This window comes from Anas platyrhynchos, chromosome 3 (assembly GCF_047663525.1).
Source record: "Anas platyrhynchos isolate ZD024472 breed Pekin duck chromosome 3, IASCAAS_PekinDuck_T2T, whole genome shotgun sequence".
NCBI lineage: Eukaryota > Metazoa > Chordata > Aves > Anseriformes > Anatidae > Anas > Anas platyrhynchos.
The window spans coordinates 74313009-74334261 of record NC_092589.1 but is presented as its reverse complement, the minus strand read 5'-3'; the positions used below and the strand labels follow the sequence as shown (position 1 = coordinate 74334261).

General features: G+C 41.8%; 1 protein-coding gene across 6 annotated transcripts in view; it reads left to right on the top strand.

Annotated features, from left to right (window-relative positions):
* CRYBG1 (crystallin beta-gamma domain containing 1) overlaps positions 1-21253 on the top strand; it is a 96137-nt gene that overhangs the window by 39075 nt on the left and 35809 nt on the right. For 3 of the 6 annotated variants that reach the window (XM_072036138.1, XM_072036141.1, XM_072036142.1), the window contains exon 3: positions 15381-16870. In XM_072036138.1, coding sequence (XP_071892239.1) covers positions 15381-16870 — 1490 coding nt within the window. Of the gene's footprint in view, positions 1-3593; positions 3727-9395; positions 9650-14141; positions 14375-15380; positions 16871-21253 lie in introns of those variants that run through there. The other 3 variants (XM_072036139.1, XM_072036143.1, XM_072036144.1) reach the window with 3 other exon arrangements.

The window sequence follows — 21253 nt, the reverse complement described above, 5'->3', positions numbered from 1 at the left end:
TGCTCCCCAGTGTCATTACGGCAGAGACGAGAGTAGCCTCCCATATTTTAAATTTTAAAGCATAACTTTTAACCTCCGTAAATAACCAGATTTGTCTGTGACAGCCACCTGCATGCAGTGGGCCTCTAAGGCACTAATTTATGGGAAACCTGGAGAAATAAATTTCTATGCTTTAAGTGAACCAAAAATACAGCAATGGAGATTTTTATAGGCTAGAAAAGATATAAGGATTTTATTTATATTTATATATAGATAGATAGATAGATGGATTTATATGTATTTGCATGACTTTATTAAAATTTGGAGGAAGTTTTCCATGAGCCATGTATTTGGGATCACCCTCTTGATGTATTTGTATGAATTGAAGTGAAGAGTGTATAGAGAGAATGGAAAAAGATCAAATGTGATGAAGCATGGATCACATGAGAGTTCTCTTGACAAAATTTAGAATAGCTACATTATTCATTGTCTGTGTGGCTTATAATATGGATTTTAATAGGATGTTATTGTGCTGGCTGCCCAGCACATAATTCCTTATTGTGGTCAAAAAGTCTAGGAAAACATGAGAAAGTTATAATAGTTCATCTGAGTTGCTTATTTTTTTTTTTTCCTTTTATCCTATCTATGTAATTTGTACCTATTCTTAGGCTTCAACCATACTGTTGTTTGGGCAAGAAAGTGATGTTAATAGGAAAAGAGCACTGAAGTCTTTGCTTTGAAATTCATGGAGGAATAAAAAAAAAAAAAGTAATCAAATTTTCAAACCAAACCAGTTGAGTAGGGTGGAGAGATGTGGGAAGGGAAAAAGAATGCCTCATTTTGTCCTAGCCCTGCCAGCATTTCTTATATGGTTGACAAAGGATTTATACTACACTTGGCAAATATTTAATTTGCTCTGTCTGTTGTTTAAACTTTTAAAGTTTTTATAGGATGCTTAGCTCTGAGTCATGTTATGTTTTGCAATAGTTCGAGATGATTAATACTGAAATATTCTTTCAGAATGATTTAGTTGATAAATATGCAACTCATAATTAAAAAACCAACAACACAACAACCAATAAGAAACAAAATGTAAATAAGTACTGAAGTCATCATGGAAGCCAGAAAGTACAGAACTGGGACAGAATTTAAAAGCTGACCACTTAAGTCGCACCGATGTCTCCCACAGACACTTGTGCTCAGAGAAGCCACTGTATCTTAAATTACTTTTCAACAGTATTTGGTGAGTAGTGTCGTAACCACTAATCCAAAATGATCTTGTAAAGTGTTAAGATCAACAAAGGACTGCAGGGAGAGTAATTTGGAGATAGGTTCTGTCAGTAGCCTTTCCATTAAGACAATATTTAAGAGCACGGTCTACAGATGTAATAGCAGTGTTGACTACCATGAGTATACCTGACAGAAAGGGATGCTCAGTGTCATGTAGACGAGGCAAAACTGGCCCCAGCATGTACCGACAGCCATTATGTAATACCACCCGCTAGCAAGAACCCACATGTTGCCCTCTTCCTAAAGAGGATGTTGGCCAGGTCTTCCTAAAGAACAGTGCTAAGTAGCAGTGGAAGACTGAACTGCATTTTTTGTTAATTCTGTACTGTCTTTTAATATAAATATTTCTTAGCATTCACACTAAGAGCTAGAAAGGTAGCAAAGCCCCTGTACAACCAATTCACTTCTTGTAGCACAAGGGTACCAGCGTACATGCAGGAAGGCTGAATCAGGGCAGCGGGACAGCCACCTGCAGCTGTAAGTCAACACTGGCGATGCTTCACAGGCTGATGGATCTCAGATATTGTGTCTGCAATAAAGAAAAAAAAAAGATAAACACTATGAATGTGTGTACATTAGGCAGTTTTGCTTTTGATGATTGCACTTCATTGCTTTATCTGTGTCTGTGCTTTGTCAAGGCCTAAGTAAGAGAGGAAAAGGGCACAAGAGGGATACCAGAGAGGAGAGAAAGAAAGGGTGGAACCAAAGAATGCCCGAACCAAAGCAACAGTAATTACTTGTTTGCAGATTAAATTCCTAGCAGATAGGAAAGATAGCAAAACCAAAACCAAAGCAGGAGTGTTCAGAAGACACAGTAAGCTGTTACGCTTCTCTAGGACTCTTCCAATAGGGTCTTAATGCAGATCTGATTTATTTTATGTCTCTGGTTAGAAGAATTACCGTGGTAATTGCATCCCCAGAAATGTAAGCCATGCATACTAGAATTTTCCTTCAAGCATGATTGATGTGAGGTATACAACAAAGTAAGAATTACTGAGATAAGAGTACCCATAATAGTATGTGCCTTTGGTTAAGCATCGCTCTGCCTAGATTTCCCAGGACACAGATAGCACAGATAGCACTGCAGCAAAGATGCTCTGGATACAAAACTGTGGTTTGTTCACAGAAAAAAAAAATAAAAATTGCTAGGTGGCCTCTATTCAACTGCATTTGTTAATAATGAAGGTAGAGGAATCCAGCAGCTAGGTATATATGCTCAGTCATACGTACTGTGTAGGGAGAGGCCGAAATTCTGAGAAGTCCTGATATCAAAATGCTTGGACACCAGGTGCACTACAAAACTATCTGATTATTATGAATTGGCTTTGTAACACAGCACACTGAAGACTTCTCATCCTTTTATCTTCCAAACCTCTTGAAATTTAGAGGTAATTAGAGCACAAGAGAGGTTCTCAGCTATCTGTGACAGAAGCTCTCTGAGCATTGCTCAACACAATTACTTCTCTGCTTAATAAAATACCATCCTGCTGACTGGATGGATGGCATCATTGCAATTTCCTTGTCATTCCACTTTTTTCCATATTCACAGCTTGTTACACCTTCTCTCCCCATTTGAACCACAAATTCATTTCTGTATTAACTTTAAAAGGTGTTAATTTTGCTATTTGCAACCTGGCTTAAGACACTCGTATTTCCTAAAAGACTCTGTAAGAGTCTCTTATTTCCTAAAAATAACCTTTAGGTTATGCCCAGTTCTTGCAGCTGGTTGAGTCCTTGAAAACATTTTACATGCTGTTTAAAAGAAAAAAACAGTAACATGTATCAGACAACATACATTTATTTACTCTTGGCTGGCAACTTAAGACAGGTGTCACTGAGAGCACTCTCCTTCCAAACACTTAAACACATCTGCCTCAAAACAGGAGAATTGTAAAGAAGCCATGTCCAACTTCACATTACACTTGCATCACACATAGTCTTTGTGTTGAGCTATGCTTGGAATTTAATTTCATTTTAGTTATTATGCGCTCCATGTGATGCTGTGAAGAAATTTAGGAGATGCAATGGGTGAAAATGTGTTAGAGATAGTTAGCGACTGCTGAAAAGGCAGCCACACGAGCAGTCATCCAGGATGTCTGATAGTGCTGAGTTCTTCAGAACCGAAGCACTGGATAATATGCAGCCTGTCCGTAAGCAGGGAGCCATTCATGCCTTGCAAAGCAGTGAGGAAGTCTGTCATCAGTGATCAAATATGGATCATACGTAATGAGCCTGGTAATGGTGACGCGGGAGCACACGTTGGGCAGTCCAGCGTTATCAGTGGGCACCGTTTATCTACCCCACCTTCATGTATCATCATGCCAAACACCTAGCCGGGTAGCATTTCAACATCCCACTGGTATTGCTCATGCTACCATGTAAGTCTTTCTTAGGATGACACCAGGCGCTTTTCCACCTTCTTCCCAAAGGGCATACTCCTCCCTTCTCTTTCCCTCGGTAAGTACAGTCCTGTGAAGTTGCTGTTTGATTCACTGGGAGTTTGTCTCTGGCCTCCATGCGAGGCTATTGTGTAGTGATCTGTGTGGAGAGCTGCAGACTGCTTTTCTTGTACCACTTCCACACTTGTGCAATGTGTTGGAAAGGTTTTCGGGTCCTTGGCAGCCAGCTGTGCTCTCTCTGGGTGTAACCGTATTTCCATTTTGCCATGGTACGTGATCAGGTGGCTCAGCATATCCACAGCACACCTGTGCACCCTCAGATCTGCAAAGATTGCAACACAAAGCTTTTAGTACGAGTTCACTCCTCCTGACCAGGCTTTTGCTCTTTTATACTCTATATAGCGTATGGGACAACTAGGAAAGTGTGTGTGTGTACGTAAATGATATGTGTGTAATTTATTGCTCTGTAGTTCCAACTGCAGTATAATAATGGGTTTGCACAGGGCAGTCACAAAAAACTTCATCTTTCTGGCTATATTGTCCTGAGAACTGAATTATAGTGAATATGCTGGAATGCTTCTTCACTTATCCCTTGTGGGGATCCCAAGTGGAAAGAGTGATCCAGTTTAATTAAGAATTGCCTAAACTGTTTGAGTGAGACTTAGAGATTTTAAAATAATCCCATTCCTACAAACTAGCTTTATTCAGATAATTTTCTAAAGCAGAGTGGGTTACATTTCAACAGATAACTTTTGAGTTTGTTGTGGTTGCAAACAATATCTGCAAATTTAAATAGAATATAATGTTTTATTCTATAAATGTTGCTTTTTAAAATGGAACATGACAAGGTAATTTCCTCTAAATTACACCTTATGACATGCAAGGAAAAACACAACCTCTTTTCCTTTCCCATCTTTACCTCCCCCACATTTTTTATTCTCTTTTTACCTATTTAATTTCTAAGGTATATTTGCTGAAAAAGAGAGTAAGTTGTCTAGGAGGAGTATTGAAGAGCCTAGCTGTTGAGATGCCTTAAAAAGTCTGAACAGACTACATGGTAAATGTTTAGAAACCAGTATTTAGATAAAAAGAACATTAAGATCTGTTTACTTTTTGGTATTTCTTCTCGAGAAACTTGTGATTTTTAGAAGGCTTATCAGTGGTAGTTCTGAATGTGCACCTCCCTTCTTCTCCAGAGGTGTTTTGATTATTTTGCTTCTGGGAATGCTGAGGGTCTGCTTTTTTCTTTGGCATGTAGGACTTAATTTTGAACATATAAGTTTATGACTCCTGGAGCTGGGAAAAAAAAAAAAAAAAAGAAAGAAAAAAACAAAAAACAAAAAAAAACCTTTCCAAACATGAGAAAGGTATATACTTTTTGTGTCCTGTTTTTTCTAAGCAGCTGCCCAGCAACAGAGCAGCTCACCCTGCCTGTTGCTGGCTGCTGTTCAGGAGAGACTCATCAGGCTCCTCGTGTGGCTGGCTGGGAAAGCCCGAGTTGCAGCAGAGACAGAAGCTGGAGTCACTTGCAGACAAAAAGGTTAGGTAGCTGGGGGAAGCTGCATGGCATAGCAGAGGTTTCTCTTCCCACCCCTTCCCAGCCAGCTGCCAGGAAGGCGTAGGAGGGGAGCGGTGGAGTAGGAACAGGAGAGAACGCACACGCTCCTTGCTCCTGTGGACAGGAAGAACTTGGAGCCTCCCAGGTTTTCACCGGGCTGTCCCAGGTGCCTCCCATGGCCTCAAGCACCGAGGAACAGTGGAGGGGACTCATACAAAGTGCTGCTAAGGGAGCAGTGCTTTTACCAGACGTTTTTTAGAAAGGTTCTCAATCAGTTTGGGCTGCACACAGTAACTCTGGTGGTTAAAATTGTATTTGCTTAACCCTGATGCTTTTAATGGTTAACTCAAAAAGTGCCTGTTGTAATGGCTCTTTGTTCTAAGCCACAGGCACCAATGCAGTCCCAGAGCGTGCTGGATTGGCCAGTGTCCAAACTAATATCTTTATTCAGAAATTGAAGCGTGGAATCAATAATCCTGTGTATTTCTTGACATTTCCTGGAAACGTTGGTATTTGTGAACTGCACAGCTTAAATCAGCTTGATGCAATTCCCTATTACATGGTTCTTAATCAAAAAATATACACGCACCTGTTTTTTTTCCCCTCTTTTTAAGAATACCAGGTAGGAATATTTAACACTCATCCAATTATCCACTGGTAATACCAGTGAGATTCAGGTGCTGCTGTAGCTACATCTCTTTAGCAGTTAGCATTTAGTAGTCTGTGTGCACAGCAGGTTGATGCAGCATGTCTGTAATAATAGATCCTTAATAGCAGGAAGACATGCATCTCCCTTTTTCTTCAGAAGTAATAATATATCTGTTTTCCGGACAGGCACATATTGTTTATTTTAATGTTTTATATAATAATTACATCTGTTTGGAGCCTAATATAAACATACCTAAGAATATAAGTACATTTCATTAAAAAGTTCTCTTAGAAGTTCCTGTTGCATTATGGTAAATATTAAGTGATACTGATGTAACCATGGGATTAAGAGCAGAGTTGCCCACTGCAGGGAACCAGTGGGTCCTGAGTCACTCCTATCTTCTCTGTACTGGTTTTATAAAGTTTACTGTAATTAATAATAAGGCAATTCTCTGTGACAATTATTATAATAATTAGTTTGAGGGAATTCTGGGAGCCTCAGGTGAACACTGTTATTTAGAATAAACACTAAATTATAACATTTATAACATTGTAATTCAAATGTAAAATGAGATGTCCAGCCATTTTTATAAAGTCAGGATAAGGTATTTTAGTAATAATAGTTCCCTGTACTTTAATACTCTTCATCTGTGCAAGATGAAAACTCTGTACATCAAAGAAGTTATCAAGGGATGTAAACACTCCTTATGTTTTAGAAGAGGCCTCTTTGAAGCACATAGACTATCAAGCCCACATTTTCCAAAGCACCTGCTACATTGGGTGCCTTCATACTGTGGGGGGGTTGACTTGAGACACCATTCAGTTGAAAGGTTCTGTTTGTTTAAAGATCCCAAATGGTACCCTGGGATAATTTGTAATGGAAGTTACGTTGCATGATTTTTATCTATTTAATGAGACTGTCTGTGGAGAGGAGAGATTCTATTAATTTCACATTTAAATATCCTTTGATTAAATATTGTCATTTTTCATCCTCCTGGATCGTTTTCAGTCATAAACATACACACAGCGACTTTTTCCTATTTCAGGACCATCACATCTACTTCCCAAAGCAAGCATGCCAAACATGCGGTTCTCTTTGTTGTTAGCTTTATGAAATTTGGGCTTGGTCAGATTAGCACTCCAATTTGCAGTCCAATTTGTCTTTATTCTTTAGCAGTTTTACAGCCTTGCAATAACAAAGCAGAGCTTAGAAGGACAGCTTTCTGTCTCTTGCCCTGTGTGCCTCCGACAGCCTGTTTTCTACAGTGCCTGAGCTGGGGAAAAACCTTATGATGCTAGCAAAAGGACTTTCAGTTTTCTAGGTATTGTTTCAGACTGTTTCACACAGTGAATAGAACCCCAGGTTTCCAACTTTCAAATGACATCACAAGTTATCATCACTGGGTATTCAGGACTAGTGCCCGTGGAAGACTAAAACATTTAGGCGTTTTAGTGTAACTCCTAGGCATATTTTCCTTAGGCTGAATTATAACTGCAAGGACTCAGCTTTCCTACATAGTACAAGCAGAGAGTGAGCCAGCCTAAGTCCTTCATCTGGTGAGCACTCTGGGCTAGCTAACAGCAGGTTGAGCATGGGAGTGCACTAGAAATAGAGCTACATGCAGGATCGCATTGAGATGCCTGAGCTAGCTCAGGAGGAGCCAGCACAGGGTGGCCACCATCAGCGCAGCGTTTGGCAAAGGCTAATAGTATTTGTGGCTCCTTTGCCCAACAACCATTGAATATAAAAATGTATAAACTCTCCTGAGAAAGTGTTTTCAGTGTGCCTAATTTCAGAATCACACACACACACAAGGGTTGAGACTGGAAGGGACCTCAGGAGGCCATCTGCTCCAACCCCCTGCTCAAGCAGGGACACCCAGAGCTGCTTGCTCAGGACCATGTCCAGCTTTGTAGATCTCAAAGAGAGAGACTCCCCTTCTGAGAATACACATTAGTTTTACTCTGTGCTTAGCAAAGAAATCCAGACTGCTACTTAAAATGCCTTTTCTTTGATTAGCAAGATACAGAATAGAAAACATAGTGAGTTGTCACTTGTACATTTTTAGCTGACCTAACTTGTGGGGTTTTGACCAACTGTAAGCTTGGCGGCACTAGTGAAAACTGCAGGTCTTTTTTTTTGTCATTTTCAAAAGTAGCTGACTTTTGGTTGCCCATAGAATTTACTGATACTTTTATGAGATTCTTGTACATGCCCTGAAATGTTGCAAAGCTTGTTCAAACGCCATGTACTTTCAGAACTGTGAAGCTCCTACTGACAGCAACAATTTTACATGAAAGCAAGGGGAAGAGATCAAGAGCAGCATTTGATGATGCTTAAGGAAGAACTGATTTCCAGACATTCATAGCTTAGTCTGTCGCAGACATGCTTAGATGTGGAGCAAAAGAAACCTGTTTCCAGTAATTACACATAAATAGTTAATCTATAAGGAATTGGGAAGTGTTACAGTGAGCTATTGGTCTAAATTAGACAGTTTATGGTAAACCTGTACTTACCAACAAATTATTTAGAGTTAGTGACAAGATGCTGTACCTTCTCACAGAACAGAAGAAAGAGACCTACAGTGATTGTAAAAACATTTACACATCAGATTTTTTATCTTTATGAACCACATTCAGAATTTAAAAAACAAAAGGAAATGGGTTGTATTTATTAGTTGTGTCTTCTGTTTCCAGAGACCAAAGAGACTTCCAAGCCACTGTCTCTTCCCCTCCAAAATGCTTTTGCCATTTGTCCTCTATTGCTCAACAGACAGGCACTTTCAAGTTCCTGTATCTTAAAATGAAACACAGATAATATGGGTTTATTTTCACTCTTTACTTCAAAAGAGGTGATGTCTTGCTGAGTCTTTAGACTGATCATCTAATGGTACAGTTCTGACCCAGCACCAAGGCTAGAAATGCTGAGAGCAAAGATGTGAGGTTAACTAATATCAAGCTTTCTCACCTTCTCCTACATTCAAACACAAGGACTTACTACTACTATAATTTATGTTAATGCTATTTTTTTGCATATAATTTTAGTTCTGGATGTCTTCCCAGTTCAGGAGAGTTTAAATGTTCTCTCAGTTCTTTAATGTTGAATGATTCCTGCTTGTACTTTTGGAGCTGCATTTTTTCTGCTTTTTCAAATCCCTTCTTAGTTTCATTTTTTCTTGATACCCTAGAAAAATGCATAATTAAAATACCAGCTCAGGAAGGTGAAGAACCAAGGATGCCTGTATAAATCAATCTCTTACTGAATAAAGGCAGAAGTGATTTTTTTTTTCTTTAGCCATCTTAAATGTGGATGAGAAAACTTGAATCAAGTTTGTGAGAACCAACGTGTGTGGTATATTTTTCCTGCTGTTGCATATCTACGTTCTAGTATTGCATGTTAATTAATGCATGTGAGGCTTTTGCCCAACACTAACTTCAGAGCTCTTCGCAACAGGTTCTCTGCGTCTGCTGAGGAGCTTGCTGAAGGACTTGCTGCCACCCCTCTGCAGCTCTTCCTACTATCCTCTAATTGAATCCCTTTCATAGCTATAATTTGTCTGCCAAATGACTTATCAGTTGGAAAGGCGCATTTCAGATACTACTTCCTTTTTTGCTTGTTTTTAACTGAGTGCTGCCAGAAGAAAGAAGGGGTTAAAGCGTGGGAGGATTGCTGAGAAAAAAAAGAAAGGGTTTGGTTAATGACACAGGACTGCATCTCACACACCATAGTTTGTTTATTCTTCTGTAAACAGCAAAAAGAATTATCATCATCATGGTAAGGCGAACGGTACTCTTCTTTTTTCCCTTAAACCACCAGAAATCTTGGGTTCCTATAGGATTAATTTTTTAAAATCATTAAATCGATTTGATCTCCAATATTTTTATAGAGTGTCTCTTTAAGTAACAGATGCTGGTGTTGACAGAAGGGGAGGGGGTAAGGATTTTAGTGTATGGAAATAACTAGCTCTGGGGAAGAGGAGATGGGAACAGGCATGCCTTTTCTGACAAGCCTGTCTGTTTTTTTTATCAAATTTCTTTCCTAAATACTGATGTAAGGATCTGTTCAATTTTTATTTGTGCTTCTTTGCCTTTGCTGAGCTTTTTAGAAGTATTTCTATTTATTTGATTTTGCATGATTTGCTTCTTTCAGGCTTACTGGTTGTTGTTGTTGTTTTGTCTGGATACATTCTAAATCTAAATCTCTCCTTTTGGCACCTAAGAAGTAATACGGGACTTACACTTATATCTGTGCTTCCTGAGCTGATTATTTTCATTCAAAAATCAGTTAAATCTATAGGCTCGGTGTTCTCGTTATTCTATATGCTGTTCCAAAATGGTCAATTTTTACATTTGAACTAAAAATTTAGTTATACACTGAAAAAATAAATTGGAAATAGGTCCTATTCTCTTGAATGCATGAACTGCTTTGCTAAAATATCCTTAGTGGAAAATAGGATACATAAAGAGTTTGTGGAAAAATATGACTATTAGGAAAACTTCTGTTCATTTCACTTCACTTTGCTCAACAGTCTTGTATTTATAGCTCCTTGGTTATTCAGATAAGTTCCCTGATCAATTTAACTATGTTCCCTTTATACAGAGCTCAGGTAAAAATGAAACTGTTTAAAATCCAGCTATTGCTGTTTCTATCCTATATAAGCATACCAGTCAAAGAGCTGGCAGAGGGAGGGAGTAAATTCCATGCTCGGATAGACTTGTTAAATTTACAGTGCATTTCTTTCTCTGCCTCTGAGGAGGAAACTGTCAACCTGAAATCTGATACATTAAAAGAAATTCTAAAAATGTTTAGTGTGCGTGTGCCAAACTTTTGTTACTTGGAGGAAGACAATGCGTGGGTTAGAGGAACATAGTCTTACTTTTTAAGAAAGTAAGCCTTCTTTTGTGGCGTTGGGAAGGGTCAGCATAAACCAGGAAAAATATTTTACTGAACGGAATTAATTCATTCAAGTTTACTGATGGTAAGGTAACTGGTTAAGAATAGAAATCACTTAGGTTAACTTGAAATAAATGGCTTTCTTTTTGTCCCCTTGGTAAATTTCAAGAAAAAAAAATTAGATCAAATGCTTTGTTATTTTTTCCCGTGCATTTTAAATAGGAACACAAGCAAAAGCAGCAAGGTTTTATGTCTGCCTACAGCTCCCTCTCTCAGTAGTTAGGGCACTCACCTGGGAAGTGGGAGAGTGGCATGAAATCTTCTCTCTGTAGGACTGGAAGCAGGGAATTGACTGGATCTTATGCTGCTCAGACTTTTCTCCCTTAGCTTTTATTTGTACAGACTTCTTTCCAGTTTTCCTCCTAATGCTTTTATAGCACATTGTGCTAGCAATACTCCAGCAGAATTTTCAGCCTTAACGAAGCCTGGCGCTGCAAGCATTGAACATTTGACTCTCAGTCGCTGTGCAAAATGCTAGAGCCTGAAGAGTTATAGCTTATTTATTTAAATGGTTTTGGCTAATGCACTTCTTGGGGTATCACATGACTGCTAGAAGTCAGGCTTTCTGTTTCTCATGATTGTGAGAATTATGACACTGTGATTTGAAGAGATCCAAAATTCCTGGCATTCCGGTATGAAATTGGGAGGCTCCTACATTGTTAGAATTGTTCAACATAGAAGGCTATCTGAAGTTCGCACGTTACTTGAAATCCAGTTATGTATGGTCTTCTAGTGAACAACAGAGGTCAAACCTACTTTTCACTACATACTGTTTGTTGCTTTTTTTCCTTCTGAAAGTGAACATATGCTAGCAAACGCACATTCAATTTGCAGAACTGTTCACACTAGGTATTTCCACCTATTAGCTACCACGGAATTTCTAATGACTACTAAAAATACTTTTTTTTTTTCAGTAATGCATGCTCTAAGAAGTGTTTTCAGTCATATTCAATTTACTCAGATGAACTAATCTGATAAACTAACACCCAATTGATCCCTCAAGACACAACTTGAAGTTCTGATTCAACAAATCAGTCAAAGTTGCTTATGCTTTCTATCCGCTGGAGACCAGCAAAGCACATGTTTAATTACTCTGTTAAATTAGGGGTTTGGTTGTGGCAGCTTACATTAGCTAATGAGAAAAAATAACCAGCCAAAAACAGAGGAAATATTTTGATGCTAACATAAACAGGTATGAATATAAATACAAACAAGATTTACATTTCTTGGTTAAGAAGAAGGCATTTTGCTTTCAGATTAGAACACAGCTTCAAAGATTCATGCAGTATACTTGAAACACCTTCCTGCATTCTGTCCAAGGAAAGAGTAGGCAACTCCTCTCTCTCTCTCTCCTTTTTTTTAAAGTTGGCCAAAGCCTTTGATCAGGGATTTCTGAAATGGCTAATTTCTCAAGGTTAAGACTGCTTAAGCTGAAACACATTGAAAGAGCCTGTTCAACAGTGAAAGGATACTTCTTTCCCTCTGAAAATCAAACATCTATGTGCTGTGCTCTGTCAGGTTGGGCTCCACGTTCTTGCATCTTGAGAACCCTGGTCTCTGTGCCCTCTTGCACTGGCAATACTGGCTCATCTACATTTATCTCAGTTAAAATACAAGCTCTTCAGGGCAAGTGCCTGGCCTTTTATGTGTTTTGAAAGAGCTGTATATAATTAAAGTACTTTGTATGAAGAAATTACTTCAAAACAGTTTACATAGGGCAGCTATTTCAAGATCAAGCAAAAATTTCTAGCCTCGTTCCCTGAGGAAACAAGGCTTATGTGACTGGACTGGCTGGCTGTCCCTCCTCCCTTCCATCCAACACCTTTTGAACTTGTTGGACAGTTTAAAGTACATTTGAAAGGGGGAGACGTCTCAAAGATAATTAAGTTCCCATGGACTTTATGAAAATCAACTGCTGGGAAGCAAGAAATCCAGATCCACAGTTCAAATAACTAATTTTTTCCAAGTGTAATCTTGCAAACCCAAAGGTTGACTGCAAGTGTAATGACTGTCAGGTTGATAATGCAATCCCAACTAATTTAGAGGACTGGCAACTATTATTCAGTCAAATATTAAGATGCAGATTGACACCATAATAAAGTTAAATTTCCCCTATTTTGGTATTTTGGCAGTTTTGAATATGACTAACGTAGTGCATCCTCCTCACACTTGCAATTACTATGAATTTTCAGACGGTATTACTCATTGCTTATTGGCTTGCATTAAGTGTTTGTGCAAATTTCACATTATTACTGTTTTTTAGCTAGCAATGTTCATTACTGTCTCCTTATGCCTTCTCTATAATTAGCTAGTACTGGCAATACATACGTAGAGTCAAGAAATTAGATAGTAATTGGGCTGCATTACTCATGATAGTTGTATCAGATATAGGGAAATTTGTAGTTGTTTTTGTTATCACAAAAGCACTTTAACTGTCTGAGCCTTATGAAGTTTATGCCGTCCTTGACGTTCCTCTTGGAGTGTTTTGGTTCTACTGGTTTAAATAAATCAGTGAAGGGAGGGAAAGAAATTACACAAAATTTTCTCATTTGCAGAATATTTCATCAACGCTAAACACACATACACACAAAAACAAAGTAGGAAAAACAAACTTGAAGTCGGGGTCATGATCATTGACTTGGCTATTTGTTGGGCACTGGGGACAAGACCTTGGTGCTGGTACACTTGCTCACCAGTTGTATGAGCAAAACTCTTAAGAAAGGTGGGCAAAGACAAAGGATTTTGTTTGGTTGCAGTATGATATGCTAACTATACGTATGAATTTCCTCGTTTGAGGTTTTCTGCATGTTTTCATGTGCTTGGGCAAGCTTAGCTGCCGCACATCGCTCCGCCAGCGTTAGAGAGGGGCTCCCCGGGGGGCCCAGACCACGTTTCCTAACTCCCGCTCGGAGGAGTTTTTATTCGAGGCCAGTCGCCGGCCTGCTGATGATGCAAAAACAAATAACCTGCTGCTTTTCCACCCGGGGGAAGAAGCGTAAAAAACGCCCCATCTCTTCGGTAGCCGGAGGCCCCGGCTGGCTGCGGGCGGTTGACCTGTCGTCTCCGCCGCCCCCGCGCGGGGCCCTCAGAAGCGCCCGCGTGAGAGCGGCGCGGTCCTTCCTGTCGAGGCTGTTCCACTTCACAGCAGCCATTAAGCCTTAATTAGAAGACGACTACCTCAGCCCTCGTTAAGCATTCAATACTAATTGAGCGCCCGGGGAGAGCGCCGGCACCACGAGGCGGCGGACTCACTCTCAGGCCGCCCGGACCGGGGCCGCCACCCCCCTGCAGCCCGGCCCCCGGCGCTCGGCCGCCCTCAGCATCTCCCTTCCCCCGGCCCGGCCCGGCCCGGCTCGGCAGCGCCCCTCCGCGAAGGCTGAGCGCCCTGCCCGGCCAGGTGGAGCCGCTGCCCGCGGCACAGGGGCGGGCCGAGCCGGGGCGGGCCGGGGCGAGGCGAGGCGGAGCGGAGCGGGGCGCAGCGCAGCGGGCAGACGGCCGGCGCCGGGCTTAGCGGCGCGGTGCGGGGCGGCAGCGCCGGGCCGGGCGGTGAGTGGCGAGGCGAGGCTCAACCGGGCTCAACCGGGCTCAGCGGGGCCGAGGCAGCCGCCTCGGAGACCGGGGGAAGCCTCCCGAGGCTCCGCGGGGAGGGGAAGGGCGCCGGCAGCAGCCCCCTGACGGGGGAGGCTCCCCCGCTAACAGCGGGTGCGGAGGGCGCTGGGGCAGCCCGAGGGGCAGGGGGCGCGGTTGAACCCCGCTGCGAGGGCTCCCCAAATCGCTGCTCGGCGATGCCCGGCCGGTAAAGGCGGTGCTGGTGGCGGCGGCGTTTGCAAAGTGCTCGCGTATTAAAATGCAAATGCCCCCGTGCGCTCGGCGGGGCGGCTGCGTGTTTCCTGTTTACCGCCTTAATTAGAAGTTGCGAGGGGAACTTCGGCGAGGCTGATGCAGGGCAGCGCCTGACCCAGTAACGCGCGCTGACTGATGGACCGGCTTTCCTTGGTTTCGGCTTTCTGACCCAAAGCACAAGCCAAATGCTTACAGAGCTTCGTTAAGGAAAAACGAAAAAAGTGTAACGCGGCTTACACCTTCAAGACTCCTCTCTGTAAGCAGAAAGCTCAGATCTAGCAGCCAACGTGGGAAGGAAAGTTCATCTCCCCTCTCTTTTTCTAACGTCTAAAGCTTCAACCAAGCAGTACGTGTCCCCAGTCCTGCAAACTCAGAGATGCTTTCCTCTGTTGCTTTGCACATTATTAACCAAACTGTGCATTAGTCTGAGATCTGGGACGTACAACACAGGTGTTGTAAGGCAAGATGAGCACACCTGTAAGCAAACACAGGCTAAAACCTACCGAATCCTGGGATCCTAACTGTTCCTGAGCTGGTTTGTTTGTTTTGAGAACTCGTATTTTTCAGTAAACAGTTAGGCTTTTTTCTTGTTTGTTTTGTTTTCCCATTTATCATATCCTTTTAATTTCAAGGTGGTATTAGTGCAAACATACTTATTAAAGAAACGTGTTTGGCATTAACCAAGTGTTTCGTTTGTTTGTTTTTATAGTCCACCTCACAATTTCCAGATTGTTCGAGAGAAGAGCACAAAAAGAAACCGGTTTTGGAGAGACTTGGAAATCTGTTTGGTACAGGGAAAAGGAAAAATGTCAAAAGTTCGTTAGATCACACTTCCCATTGGAAAGGGGAGAGGTTGGTTTTGCCTCACAAAGTGCAGCCAATATACTGTAAACATCTAAAAGAAGGACCTGAAGCCCTTCCAGTACAGAAGCAAGTGAGAAACGTGAGTGGTGTCTCTGAGACACAGGAATATAATTTCAGTGGGGAAGCAGGAACTCTGTATCACGATACGATTTCAGAATGGAGTGGTAGAGGAGTCTCTTCTGACAGCGAGTGGTCGCCAGACTGGAGCAGCAGCAGTGAAACCATTAAAAACTCTTTCTTTGAGAGTAGCCTGAATTTGGAAACGTTGGAAGCAGAGAAGGAGTCTGTCCCAGATATAAATAATTCCACAACTCCAGATTTTATAAAAAGCTTGAGGAATTTGTCTAGTGAAGATTTAGAAAAGAGTATCTTAAGCCACAAGCAGCTAGTGAACACGTGGGTGTCTGAGGAGCCTGGGCATGCAACGCCAAAGGATTTGCCATACAAGCTGGAAACTGTGGCAAGTGAACGCCCACATTCTGCTAGAGTGCTAACAGTCGATATCTATCTTAGAAAAACAGACGAACTCCTTAATGAACCTGTGACTGTTATATCAGAAGAAAGTTGTGGTGATTCAGACACGATGGATAAGAAATCTGCTAATAAAAGATCTGGAAAAAGAAGAAAATCTCAGTCATCTAGTGATATTCCAAATGGAGAGAGAAACCAGAACGAGAACACTGCAAGAGAAGACTCCGTTTTTGAGGATGATGTCCCTTCCGAGGTGTTTTCAGACAAGGTTATAAACTCGGAAAGAAAACTGAAGTCTCCTCAACAGACTCCTGAAAGGAATTCCTTTTCCCCAGGTAATAACCCGGACCTCAAAGTTGTATCTTCTCACAAAGGCACATCCAAAAATGAAACTGACAAATGTAAACAGCAGATCTCGAGCACGACCCCCACAAGGAGAAGGTCATATAAAAAGAACCAGTTGGATGCTGTACCCACTTCCCCTACTGGTTTGAAGAGTCAGATAAAAGATTACTCCTCGAAAAAGCAACCTTTAGCATCAACGGAGAGTACCCCAATGACAAAAAGAACTTCTGTGGAAAAGGGAACTACACCTGGTGCTTTTGGGGAAGACAGCTTGGAGTCTCCCAAAGCTTCTTTGGCCGATAAGACAGAAAACAACACCTTGTTGTCTGCTGAAGGCAGAAATGAAACCAAGACAGGAAAGCATGGTAATGATTCTGATGGAAGAGCTTTCTCGCGTACCGATGGGATTAAAAATGGAGACCTATGTATGCCAGCTGAGAGACAGACAAGTTCTGATTTAGACAGCTTGAAGCTGAAGAGTTTGGATGCTTCCAAAGTTGTCACGACAAAAATTAGCCTGTAAGTAACATAAACTACAGTTTACCTTCTCACTGTGGCTGTAATTTTGCCTATATTTGTATTTAAGATTGCATAGGAGCACTGGCTATGTATTTGCTATCTAGGTTATTTTCAGCTAATTAAAAAGTGGGGTTTGTTTGTTTGTTTTGGATCATATTTACAGTTACCACTTAACAAACACTGTAATATGCATGTGTTAGAAAAATAATTCTTTCATGTAGAGGCAGTTCATGTCAGTTTTGTTATATGGAATAATTTAATACACATAAAAACTGCTCTGTCGTCATTGTTGCCCCTTTTGTTGCTCGGATTAGCTCAGCTCTCATTGACCTTAATGTGGTTTTGCTGTTTCCAGTCAACTGAGGATCCAGTTGAAGATTTTGTACATTAAAATCCCCGAGTTAGGGATGTGTTCAGGTTATGCTTTGAAGCAGCAGCAGGTCTGCTCAGTTGTTATTTTATGAAGAAAGGTAGGATGCAATGTAGAACTTACTAGGTACTTCAAATGATATGGTAAATCCTACACCAGGAATTTGAATACTTATGACAGCAACTAAATGGATGTGCAGGATGAAGCATGTAAAATCTTACGCATGGGCATAACATCAGGTATTTGCAGAATGATGCAGGTGTTAGTTTGCAGGATTTGGTTTTCAAGAGGTTGTCCTCTGTCAAGCAGATGTGATCTGCGCTTTCCTTAGTGCTACAAAGAGGTGGATGTATTTGCTGCTTGTGCTGTTATCAATAGTCTGATTCCAGCTATTGATTTCCTGGGTTTATTATAGTTTGGTTCTACGGTGAATCATCTTATTGCATTTGTTATTTCTGTTGTTTGACTTTCATGGGTACGTAGCAGGATTGCTGTCCTCTCTCTGCTGTATTGATTTGTAGGTCCTGTCAGAGTCCACCTGAGGGACACTGAGTGTTCAGAATCGTCTTTTGCTTGTGTTAGAGGGTCAGGAAGTTCAACGTTACAGCTTAAGAAGCACACAGGCTTCTGGTTGTGCTTCTCACATCTGTGAAGTGTAGGAACTTTAGGAGCTGTAGCAGTATATACTTTGCACAATTTGTGAAATGCTACATCTGACTTGTTCCTTTTTAACTGAATTAAAACCATCTCCTTCTGATGGTTTAATTGTGGTATTTTTGTGTATGGTGATGCTTTTCCATCTGGCAGCAGAGACTACAAATTGTAAACTCTGAAGTTGTGTATCTTCACAGCTTTGAAGGAGAGTAGCCCGCATATTTTTCTCTTTGTGTCACTGTCATTAGTGCTGATAAAGTTACCAGTGCTCGCGTAGCTGGATTTTGTTTTTCAGGATATCTGCATGGCTTGCTGTACAGGGAATTATCTTCTGCTGTGCTCTTAAAGTAATAGCTGAGTACCCCTTCTGACAGCTTTCATTTTGATGATTAAACAGCCTGGTATGTTTCACCCAGTGTTGTGGGCTGTGTGGCACTTGGTGCCCTGACTTCAGCTGCTGCTGCTACAAGAACTTTAGCCCAGGGTGGGGACTGCCCTGGTGCTTCAAGGTTTCTGATGCGCCCGACAGATACTATTGCACAGTTCCTGGCAGTTCCTTTAGCCAGAGGAATTGATATGGCCCAATTAACCGGTGTAATTTGTGGTCATTGCTGAGAACACATGAACTAGAAAGCTTGATGTGAACTAAAGTGCTATAAAATGGGAAAGGAAAAATGTACTAATGCCATTACTAGAAGGTTTGTTTGTGTTCTCTTCTTACTACTTTGAACTAGAGAGCAGCTACTGTTTCCATTTTGTAAAGGTTAAAAATTACCCTTAGATACTCCACACCTTTGCAGTTTGAAAAACACTGATTCACTCAGACTCATTTGACTCCTATAAAATGGAATAACCAAAGTAGTTTTCACTTAAAATAAAAACACATCATGTCTGTTACTGATGACATTGTGCCAATTCTGGGCATCAAGGTACTTTAGGGACATTCTCAAAAGACGTTGGTTTTGCCAGTTCAAAGCAGTGATATAATTTTCTCTTTTCTCCTTTTATGTCTGTGTAAAGTGGGACTTGGAAGTCACAGGATACTTTGCTTTTAGCTTTTGAAAGCAGAATTTACCAGGCCTGAGATTAAATTTAGTTTTGTGTTACCTCTTATTCAGCACATAAAACCTCAGGCAGTAGTCACTTTGATGTGCTTCACGAAATTCCTGGCTTTAGTTGTCATATTTGATTTTCAGACGTGGTTTTTTAGTTGCCTTTGTGCTATGCCCACTTGTTGAATTATTCTGCTCTGTTAACATGCCATTTTTCGTTGCTTGCCTCGATCTGATGTTCTGGCATCACTTACGTGCTTGACGAGGTCGTTTGGACAGAAAGCTTCAGATACGTGAGTCACCTTCCGTTTCTGACTGTATTAGAAGAGGGTTAACTGCTTGCTTCCACAGGTAAACTGCAAGGTATAGCCTAAGAGAAGGACGTTGGTATTTCTCTTGTTCTTGCTTGTTCCTGGCTAGCAAGCAGTTTGCAGATCAGCAATGGGTGGCAGCGATCAGCCACACCAGGAGGTGTGTAGGAGAGTGTTTGTACCATTACGTGAATCCATCTCTCGGTGTTTTCCCCCCATATTAGACAGGAGACTTAAAGGCTACTTGATCAGCTTGCCCTTCTTTTAAACAGGCTTAGAAGCTGAGAGACGCATCCTTCAGCTGCCTTGTAAATCAGCGTGGGGAGAGGTGTAATGAAAGGCTTAGCCACGCGAGGCCAGCCCTGCCGGATGGGGCTCCGAGGCTGAGCTTTCCACTGCTCTTCAGGCTGAGCTGTTTGGCTGCTGCTGTGCAGAAATACCGACGCGTAAAGTACAGGCTGCCGAAGCAGTTGTTAGTGTGAATTTGCAAAGCTCAAAAGTATACCTTTGAGGTGTCAGCTTCTCGTTTCCATACGTTGTAGGTGTGGCTGATAACTCTGTGTTAACTGTTGCACTTGTTTGTGGCAAGGCGTACAAGGAAAGGAGGATTTTATCAGGAAGATGCGTGTTGTTTCGTTGAAACACACGTGATGGTGCAAGTGACGGGCTGACAAAAGGATGGTGTGGGAATGAGGCTGTTCAGATCCCCAGGCTGTTAGTGACACCCCTTGGAAGTACAGGCAGAAGGAAAGGAGAAGCACCACCGTTGTGTAGTGTGTAGTTTGGTGGGTGAAGCTGAAGCCTGGACTGACAGGCTTAAGTGTAGGCTGGCAGGAGCACAGCCAGCAGGTCCAAGGAGAAGGGGTTTGGTGCTCGTGAGGCTAAATCTGGGCCATGTTGAGGAGCGCTACCTTCCCTCCTCTTCCAGATCTGTTCCCCAGGCACAAGAGAGATGATCTCAGATGATCTCAAACTGTAATGAGCCTGGTGGCAGGCTGTTAAGAAGGTGGTGGCACTGGGGTATGCCATGTGAGGAGAAGCTGGAGCACTTTGGTTTGTTCAGTGGGGAGAAGGATACGGGCAGATGTTAGCATCATCTCTGCCTGTCTCCATGGGCATCAAGAAGGCAGAGCAGCTTCTTCTCTGGCGTGCACTGAAGGGACAATGGCTGCGGTTGCAAGTGGCAACAATGCTCTTTTGATGGGATACCAGGCAAAAAACAGCTCAGAGGGGAAGTGGCTGACCTGCTGCAGTGCTCCTCTAGCGAGGCTGGGAAGTCTCCATCACGGGAGATGCTCAGAACTTGGGCAAACAAAGCCATTGGTAGCCTTGAAGCTGCCCCTGCTTGGAGCAGGAAGCTGGACTAGATGACCTCTTGAGGTCCCTTTCTTGTACTCATTTCAGAAAAGAAAAGAAAACACCATAAAGTAATTTAACTGTGAAAAGTTTAGGGAAAAACAGTTGTATTAGAAATGAAAACTAGGGTCTAAATATCTCAAATTTTATGTTGTGTGATAGCTTCCTCCCCACCATCCTCCTCTCAGAAGGAGGACTTCAGCTTTCCAAGTGATTTTTTATTAGCTTCTGTTTGAGGTATGGCCAGTCAGTCATCTTGTAAGTTTGCTCTTTCTTGTTTTATTGGTCTTGTGTTCTTCATTGGAGCCTTCCATCCGTGAGCCAGCTGGAGCAGGCTGGTAGCTACAGTGAGCACTGCCAGGAAGTCTCCTAAAACACATGGGGATTGTAACAGCTGCTTTCTGTATAGTTTCTTAGGCAGCTGATCTTGGGTTCCTTCTGGTGTGGTGGTAAGCTTTTCCCAAGAAAAGAAGCTTGTGCAACAGAGAGGTTTTGGTAGGGTTTCCTTTATTACTTGGGCCAGGTTTCTTGAGGAAGAGGAGAAAGGAGTAGTTTCGGTGTTAGGATTTTTGTGTTAATTCATTTGTACCTCACACTTCGTCGCTGGGCTGAAGAGCTGTCTGGCAGCTCCGTGAACAGT